At 45.1% G+C, this 9,775-nt stretch overlaps 1 protein-coding gene across 2 annotated transcripts; it reads left to right on the top strand.

The window, feature by feature from the left end:
• Positions 1-6,530: 6,530 nt before the first annotated feature.
• On the top strand, positions 6,531-9,555 carry NPQ6 (YCF20-like protein (DUF565)). 2 transcript variants are annotated; one of them, XR_015267189.1, is made up of 2 exons: positions 6,531-7,772; positions 8,733-9,541. XR_015267189.1 is itself a non-coding variant. In XM_086807196.1 (2 exons), exon 1 carries the CDS (start codon positions 6,557-6,559, stop codon positions 7,073-7,075), a length of 519 nt encoding a protein of 172 aa, XP_086663322.1. In that variant the 5' UTR covers positions 6,531-6,556; the 3' UTR covers positions 7,076-7,078; positions 8,733-9,555. The 2 variants fall into 2 exon arrangements, 1 of the variants encoding a protein (XP_086663322.1); XM_086807196.1 differs by having other exon boundaries at positions 6,531-7,078; positions 8,733-9,555.
• The last annotated feature ends 220 nt before the right edge of the window (positions 9,556-9,775 follow it).

Here is a 9,775-nt window from a genome sequence, read left to right as displayed (position 1 = left end):
GTGTACATGGAAAATTACATACTCAACAGTCACGCTGGGTGTGACTCTTCTGAAGATGATGAGAAGTGGCAAATATTTTCCAAGCGCCCAGTGGATCATTCCTAAAGCTGGCAATGGCATGGATTCTAGCAGGGCTTGTGCCGTGTGGAAGTGCTTGAAGACTCTTGAGCTCGCCGAGATCTCCGATATAAGAAAGGTATTCTTCAAAGATCACTATATTGAAGGTGAGTCTGCTAGGTACTTTTCGAGGCCATCCCATGCAGTAGAAGAAGGAGATCCACAGGCCCTCCTAGATAGTCAAGAGAATGGTGTTCCGATAGGTGGTTGTAATAATCCCATCCTTGTGCAAGACACTCCACTTGTTGATGTGGATCCTGCAGAGCCGTACATAAATTCATCTGAAGAGAAAGCTGTAGAGTTTCTTAGAGCTATCAGTGAGGGAGATGATTTCATATCAGTGCCACCACGACATGACCTCAGTGTTGACGGGGCCTTTGTGTAAATCCTTTATCTTTTGTTCGCATGAAGTATCCACTAGATATTCCAATGTACAAAAATAATACTTCTAGTGGATTAATAAAATGTGGTTGTCCTTTTTGTCTGACTTGATTTTTTTACTTTTGGTATCGTTATTTAATACATTGTCTTATATTCATTAATGCCCACGGCAGTGGGCATTAATGAAATATGCACTACTCAAAAGCTTCTTTATTCATAAAAGCTTGAGCGCTCTCGTGAAGGAAAAAAAAGCGACCGTTGAAGCTAGGATGCTGTGCTGCGCGCCTGAGTGCCTCTCTCTCTCTCTCTTCTCTGCGGCAGCGACTGCTGCCTGCCAGAGGCTTGAATCCCTCTATATACTTTACTCTCCATAACACCCCCCAGGTGCATGGGCACTGAGTGGAGGGGAACCCCTACTCTACTCAGAGAACAGGGAACCTGCTCTGGGAATAAGTCATCTAAGACTACTAAGAACACACAAGCTGCCTTTCAACAGTTCCTACACTGGCCCCCGGCCATTGTAGGGCCCCCCACCATGGATGGCAATAGAGAAACCATGCTGAAGTATGAGCAAATGTTAGAAGACTTCATGGACACCCAAAAACAGCTAGAAGAGTCCAGAGCCCGAGTGGAAGAGCTAAATCTGATGCTGCTGCAGAAACAAGTCGAAGAGAAGAGACTCAAATCAACAAGCAAGCTCCAGCTAAGGTAATGGACACATAAGGCAAACCCTCTTCCATTGATCCTATGGTTTGTCTTCCACCTGAGCTGGTTCATTCGTTGGAAACTGATTACACAACGCGTTGTTTAGTTGGGTTAATGTTTGGGCCAAGACCACCAGTAGATTTCCTTAGGGGATGGGTCAAAGACAACTCGATTTCCATAGGTATCGAGGTAGAGATCATCCAAGCCCTCCCAAATGGGTACTACCTCTTTCTATTCAAGCACCCAAATATGGCCCTTAAGGTCCTAGGTCCAAGGCAATGGATGTATAGGAACATCCCATTTTGTTTCTTCAGTTGGTCCAAGAACTTTAACCCTCAAGGTCCAAAACCCTCAGCTTGCCCTGTGTGGGTTGAGCTTCCTAACCTGCCCTTTTACTTGTACCATTGGCTTAAAAAATTTGTATCCCTTATAGGGAAAGTTCTAGGCATGAGACCCAAGAATGACTACAACCCAGCTTGGCATCCTCAGGTCCTTGTGGAAGTGGATCTAGATAGGCCCCTTATTGATGAGATTGAAATCAATTGCAGTGAGTATAACATCCACCAAAGCATTCTATACAAACACCTTCCCAACACATGCTTCCATTGTGGAAAGCACGGGCATGTTTTCAGAGAGTGTCCTTCAAAATACCCCAATTTGAGTGCCACTAGTGTCCCTGCCACTAGTGTCCTTCAAAATACCCCAATTTGAAAGCAAGGGCATGTTATCAAAGAGTGTCCTTCAAAATACCCCAATTTGAGTGCCATTAGTGTCCCTAATCTTCCCCTAGCCATCAACCAAGCTCAGCCTACAGGAGTGAATAAGAATATGACTGTGCCTTCTCCCCTTGTTCCCTCTACCTCAAAAGAAAAAGGAGAAAAGTTTACAGTACCCAATAGGAAGAAGACATTTAGACAGAATAGGGCGGAAAACCAGAGGGCATTTGCCGACTCCTTCACCTTATTAGACAGCATCTCTGACCTTGATGATTCAGTTGACTCCCAAGAGATGAGTCAATCCATGCCTTTGGATAGATCTAGAATTCTGGCTGAAACTAATCAAATGGACCATGACCAAGTGCTCCTGCCCCTCGCAATGACGGGTGGACCGTTGGGAGATGAGCAAGACAAGGGTGAGCAGTCTCTGTCTGATATAGAAAATGGCTTGCCCAAAGAAATGGAGATGGTCAAGGATTTGAAAAGAATGCATGCTCAAGTTGGATCCACCACACCTCAAGTTGCATCCAAAGTGGGACCTAAAAAGGTCAACTCCTAGAAAAAGGGCAAATGAGATGCACCACTTTGAATGTCAAGGGGTTGACTGACCTTTCAAAAGTTCAACTAGTGAAACAATGGCTAAGGAAACAAGGAAAATTTGACTTTATAACTCTAACTGAAGTCAAAGTTAGCGGGGATGAGCTTGGAAAAAGGTTGAGCACATCTGGATCTACACAGCCCACTGTCACGGGTCTGGAGGAGTGGCTGTGGGTATGCATGTGGACCATCATAATGAACTGAAAGACGTGAGGATTGATACGTTTGATCAATGGGCTACATTTGAAATGACAACCTTCTCCATTGGGATTTATGCTGGAGGTCCTCAGGAGGTCAGAATCAGAACCTGGGGTACCCTGAGAAGCGTCCCTAATCCTATCATTCTAATGGGAGACTTCAATATGGTGGAATCCAAAAATGATAAATTAAGAGGGCTGGGACAAGTCATTAAAGGGGCAGAGCTCCTAGCCTGGTAACGCACTGCTGATCACTTTGAGCTATGTGACGTAGGGAATATGGGAGACTTCACGTGGCAGAACTATGCCCATGGGGAATTGACCAGGAAAGCAAGATTGGACAGAGGATACATTAGCAAAACCCTCGGTAACTCCTACATCAGATGTGAATGTAGAACTGACATCTCTACTTGCCTCTCAGATCATTACCCTGTGATATTAATGTTGGACAACCATGACAAAAAGGTCTCTAATCAATGGTTCCACAGGGATCCTGCCCTGTTCAAAATGCCTATTATTCAGGAGGAAGTCAAAAGAATCTGGACTGAATTCTTCAGCTGTGGCATTACCGCCGGGCGAGGGCTTGGAGTCTGGCCATCAAATCTACCCAAGCTCTTTTGATTTGCATTAGGAAAGAGGTAACCAGAATCAGGAAAAACAGAAGAGATCTACTATATCTGAAACTAAAAGAACTGGAAAGGGCAGCCAATAATAAGGAAGATGTGGCTATTCAAGAAGCTGTTCTTGGTACTAGGGCTGAAATTAGGAGAGAAGAGGAGGTAACCCAGAAGCAGGCCCTTCTTTTCTTTAGAGATTGGTGGGCTGGGAAAGCTGACCTTCCCACTCCTGAGATGTTCAAAATGCTAAAAATCAAACAATGTAAGGATGCAATCCCTACATTGCATGATCCTAACTATCTGGATATACCCTCTAAGAGGAAGGGAATCAAGAGATTTCCAGTACTTTAACAACATTTTTAGTAAAGGGGGAGGGGTGACCAATGACCAACTCAATTGCATTGCTCTCATTGGATAGGCCAGGAAGCTAACCATACCTGACACACTTGCTAAAGAGCTAGAAAACAATATCTCCAAAGAAGAGATTGGCAAGGCCATTGACTGCCTAAAGGTGAGGAAAAGCCCAGGGATAGATGGCATGCCCGCTGAATTCTATAAGGCGTTCAAGGATCTCTTGCTATCTCCCTTACTGGTGGCCGTGTGGCAGGAGGCTGTCTCTTTTGGGGCGCTGCCTCGCCCGATCAATGAAGCGTGGATAAAACTTATCCATAAGAAAGGGGAGAAGAATGACTTGAGCAATTGGAGACTGATTACCATGTTAAACTGTGCCTACAAAATATTTGCCAAGGCCCTAGCGCTGAGACTATCCAGTCATCATAATTGGATCAGACAAGAGCAGAAGGGCTTCATCAAAGGAAGGTACATTTTGGATGCCATTATCGCTTTGTGGGAGGGCATGGAGTATGCAGCAGAATCGGAACAGGACTACATCTTCTTCAAAATTGACTTTGATAAAGCCTATGATAGGCTCGGTTGGCATTATGTTCTAGAATCCCTTAAACACATGGGTGTAGGTCAGTACTTTATTCAGATGGTGAGTACTCTTTTTGGGAATGCCACGGCTAGGGTGAACGTCAATGGTGTGCTCTCTAACGCTTTCTCCCTGACCAAATCTATCAGACAAGGCTGCCCTCTAGCACCCCTCCTCTACGCTATTGCTGTAGATGGTCTGAACTGGCTGATTAAAGATAGGATAGACAAAGGGGAAATGAATGGTATCTCTCTTCCCAACAATAAACATCTATGCACCCAAATGTTTGCTGATGATACTAATGCCATGGTTGCCAATACTAAGCTAAGCATTAAGTGCTTTTGGGAGTGCTTGGACATTTACTGCAAGGCTTCTGGCTCAGTCATTAACCATAAAAAAACAGGTATCAGGACCCTTATTGACAAGCCTCTTGGCTGGCTAATTCAAGCTGGCTGTAAAATCCTGGAAGAGGGAGTAATTTTCTGATTATTGGGCATTCCCATGGGGTTCAAGGTCACCCTTAAGCAAAGATGGATGTGAGTGCTAAACAAGGTGGAAGAGATTCTTACCAGATGGCAGAAAATGCATCTAAACCTGGGGGGTAGAAAGATGATAATCAACCACTTCATTATCCCTTCTATCATCTACTTTCTTAGCTGCTGAAGACCGCCAGACTCTGATCTATTGCAGTTCATAAGGTTATGCAGGAACTATCTATGGTGGGGAGGGGACCCCTGGATTAGGAAAATCCCTAAAGTCAGGTGGGAATGGTGCTGCTTGGAAACAGGTAAAGGGAGCCTTGGAATCAAAGACGTGTCCAATCTGGCTAATAGAATGGCTGCCAAGTGGGTGCTGAGAAGCTTTCTCTACCCCTCTGAAGACTGGGCCTGGTTGATCACTAGAAATCTGGAACAATTCCAGCTCAAACAATTCCCCAAGTGGAAGAGGCTCCTCCCGCTCACAATTATGGCTAGCAAATACTTGGTGAAGCCGGTTGGCAGCAGTCAATTGGTCCATTCGCTTTGGTCTGGTTGGAATGATATCAAGACTGACCTTATCCTGTCTAAGAAGCCTAGTTACACATGGGGTGTACATGGGAGAGACTCTATCTGGTGGCAAAGCATTCCTCTCCTCCCAATTGATAATGCCCAAGCGGAAGCGGCTTTGAGAATGCACAGGAAAGGAATCTGCTGTTGGTGGGATATTTGGGACAGAGACATCAATTCTTGGATGTCCAGAGCTGATCTGATCAGAGATTATAATGTCTCATATGCAGAATTAGACCTTATTGGGTCAGAATCAGATTATGGCACCAATCGGACACCTGGCTGCTTTCGATTAAAGATATGCCAGCACGCAAAGTTTTCCAATGGAAGAATCAAAAAGGACTTCTCCCTATTCCCTCCAAACAGAGGACTGATCCTATCCATTGCACTCTAAACAAGAGATGGGGAATCCTTCTGGACAGATCGCAATGGTATTTTCTATTTGATAAGCTATGGAATAAGTATGTGGAACCAAAAAAAGCGTGCTTAGCGTGGTTGGTCATGTTCAAAGCTATTTGGACCCAGCTTAAAGCCTTCAGACTTAACATAGGGGATGGGAAGTGCCACAAATGCAAGGAGGTGGAGGATGACCTGCACATTTTCATGCACTGCCCTACTGCAAAGAAATGTTTCGAGTCATTGGCCAAGTGCATTCAACTATGGAATGGTTACACCCTTGGCTCGAAAAACTTGTTACTTGGAGTGGGCTATCCTGAGAACCGAAATGTTATGGGGCTTGTGGTTAAATAGACTTGATTCCATTTTTAATAGTATGCATACTAACAGTTTCAGGCCGAAAGAGAACTTGATTCATGTAGGTGAAAAATGCATACAAAGACGGTTGAAAGACCTGGACACCAAGCTTCATCGGGTGTAGGAAAAAACTAAAGGAAAGCAAGTGGATCAGATAACATAGCAAATTCAAGAACTGTGGACGATGAGAGAGGCCGTCATCTCCAAGGATGTGTTGCTCATCAAAATGCCTTTTGAAAGTCACACTCACGAAAAGAGGCAGCTTGAGAAACTTCTCAATAAAGTCAAAGGCAAGCTCAGGGCCTGCGGAACTGTATGTCATGTGCATGGAGAGTGGTCTCATTAGAGTTCTCAACATGTTGTAACCTGTCTCTTTCTAACCTCATAATGTAAGCATCCAGTTTTTGAAATATGCACTACTCACAAAATCTGAATATGCACTATATATCCTGGGTTTGTAAACTGTAATCGAGAGCATTCGGTATGAAAGCCCAAGATGCTGATGCACTCTTTACAGGGGTGTACGACATGGGGGCAAGTGCAGGAGTTCGGAATGTGCGGGTGGCTGGCGGAGTTGCCATTGCGGCCATGCGCTGGCTGGAAGGGGAAGAAGAAAATTCAGCAGCTGATGATGAGATCGCGAGGAAGAACTAGGGCTTTGAGAGAAAAGGTAGGCAGCGTGGGCGGGCCCAGTGGGCGGAGGAGGCTGGTGGACGTGGTGCGGCTCATTCCGGCGGCCGTCCAGCAGTATTTCAACAGCCCCTTCCGGCGAGCCCTCTTTGGCGGCATCTCACTGTTGGGCGGGTTCTACGTGGCGCAGACCATCTCCCTCTCCTTCGGCGCGCTGGGCGTCAACGACGTCATCGCGGCGGTTCTCTGCGTGCTATTCACCGAGTACGTGACCCGCTTCTACTACACCCGCCCTCGCCCCACCTTCTCCGTCGCCCTCCTCAATAACTTCAAGATGGGCTTCTCTTATGGCCTCTTCATCGATGCATTCAAGCTCGCCAGTTGAAAGGTGTGTGGCTGCTTTTGTCTTTTGGGGCTTGCCTAAGATGGGTTTGGATGATGCAAGTGCCCCTCTTGATAATTGATATGTTCATGTTGTTGATGATGGGTCACAAGGTGACGCTAGTAGTGTGGCTTAGATGGTTTGCAGGGTGGAGGATGATACTAGTGGCACAAGAGTTTATGGCAGCTGAATGGTAATTTTAGGTTGAGTAACTTTGAGAGGAAAATGAAGTAGAGGTGGGCAAGTTTCCTGTTGTCTTTATTCTATGAGGTATCCACACCGGTGACCTTGTTGTAGGGTTGAAATCCGATCCAACAGAACTAGATTCAGGCCCGCAAACAGCATTCGTTCTTACTCCTGTATTCAGCACTAGTTCCATTATCAAATGTAGGATATGAAGATGAGATGGATCTAGCTGGAGCATCAGGATCGTAGTTACATGAAAACCTCCCTACCGGTTGACCATCATCCAGATGCCTATTTCAAGGCAGGGTTAGGCTATTCATGAGGAGGGTCAGATGAGAGCAGAGTTTGCAGTGCCAGTTTCCCAGGCAGTAGACACAGGGCTTTTTGGATCTTCAGCATGCAGCTTCTATGAGCGTTTCCCCCCTTGCTGTAGTGGAGGACAGCTAGTAACCTTTTGGTCATCAATGAGGTTATGCATGTACCAGAATAGCACAACATACAGTTACAAATCTGGGTAAAGATCTATGTTTTCCATTGTGTATATTCGTCCATGTTTTGGTAATACACAGAAGGAGTAGGCTAGGTAAAGAGTCTCTATCTTCCATCTACCTCTATGTGTTTTGGTTATGCAAGTAGATTATGGTTAATTAGGTTAATCATACTTAGCTTTTGGAGTCACGTTACACTGTTATCAGAGCCTCAGGTTGCTTTTCTGCTAGTTCCTTGTGCTAGGTGATTTTGATTAGGGTTTGTTGGCAGCAAGGTTTGCCTTGGATTTTTGTGTCAGGTTTTCTTGCAGTCAGCTCTAGCTAGTTTAGCGTTTGTTTTGCATGTGTTAAGTCTAGGTAAAGTAGGTAAGGTCTTCTTCTTCTGGATACTTTCCTGACATAACCAGTACCTAGATGGAGAGCATTGATGCTATGAACTAGAGGTATTGGTGTTAGTATGAGATCCAACAAGAGCATTGGTGTTAGGCAAATGAAGAGCATCTAGCTTGTAACACATGGAAGCTTACAGATGAGGATTTTACTTTGATAAATACCTGCAGCCCATGGTTCTTGATGATAGCACAGTGTAATGATAACAAGAGTGCAAAGAGAGAGTGAGAGAGGAGACAAACACATAGGATTGCGTCCCAAATACCCTCTGAAGGGCCCCCACCATGCATGGTGTATTTGCTTTATTGAATGAGTAGTCTGGTTGTAAATAGCGTGGAGTCTAGATAGAACTAAGTTGTCTTGGACAGCTCCCTTGATTGATGTCACCAATTTGGTCCCCTCACTAGTCTTAAACAGTGTTTCACACAGTGTCTAGAACCAAGGTGTGAATGGGGATTTTCCATAGAGCATTTTATTGGCATGGTTTGGCGTGAAAGATGGCCATACAGCATCAAAGTGACTTATAATATTTAGAGGTCGGTGTGTTCAAATATCATTAATGATGGGCTGGACATATTATTTTTGGGCTTGGACAGGTGGACAAAAGGAGGTGCCTAGATGAAACTTGGGCATCCAGCCAAGAAAAGCATAAAGTTGATATTTTTGGGCCAAAACTTGGAGTACAAGCCAAGGAAAGCATAAAGTGGCACTTCAGAATAGAGCTAGTTGACTCTATTAAAGAAGATTTGGGCTGTTTTATCATCACGCGCATCCCTCTTGGAGTTTTTCTCTGTTCTCTCTGTTCTCTCTGTTGGCCGACTTGCTCCAAAGATGCTACATGGCTGGTTGACTTCCACCATAGATGTTGACAGGGCTGGCCGTACAGCATACAACCCCGTCTTCCCTCTTGCACAGGCCGTACAGAGGCTGTACAGCACCTCCCCTTCTCTCTACGCTGACTGTACGGATGGCACAACAGCTATATAGTCGTGTTGTAGCCGTACAAAAGGCGGTACAGGTTTCCACAGCGCAAAGGGCTATTTTTGACTGTTTTTATGGATTGTTTATGGACTGTTTTCAGGGCTGATTTGAGAGCTCTTCAGGGGCTGATTTGAGGCCTAGTTTTGGGGCTGATTTGGCATGGAGTTCAGGGCAGCTTTTGGCTCAGTACCAGGCTGATTTATGAGCTGATTTTTGAGGACTGTTTTGGGACAGTTTTGGATAGCTTCTAGAGATGTTTGTATCTTGGCGCTAGATAGAAATCCGGGCAAGATTTGTGCTGATGCTTTGTGGAAAATCCGGTGCTGTATGCACCCACACCTTGGTATCTTGTAAAAGCTTCTGTGTGAATAAAGAAGTTCCTGGGGGGCTGGCCATTCCGGCTCAGTGTTGTGTTCTCTTTGGTGTTGTTTATGGTTATTTCTGAGGCGTTTTCATATCTTTGTTTGGCTTTTGAAGTGTCTGTCCATTGCATCCAGGTTCTCTTCTGGTTTCATTGGTATCAGAGCTTAGGCTTTCTCGGAAGCAGAGGCTTCCTTCCAACAATGAGAAAGAGAAAAGATCAAAAGTGGGGACTACATTGATCAACAGTTTAGCTATTGGGCTTATGGAAGCGGTCATGTGTCCATAGCATGAGGAG

The sequence above is a fragment of the Cibotium barometz genome, chromosome 13, assembly GCF_041138505.1.
Source record: "Cibotium barometz isolate CiBa-2024 chromosome 13, ASM4113850v1, whole genome shotgun sequence".
NCBI lineage: Eukaryota > Viridiplantae > Streptophyta > Polypodiopsida > Cyatheales > Cibotiaceae > Cibotium > Cibotium barometz.
The sequence above is the reverse complement of the archived record's forward strand: the minus strand, read 5'-3'. Positions and strand labels throughout refer to the sequence as shown.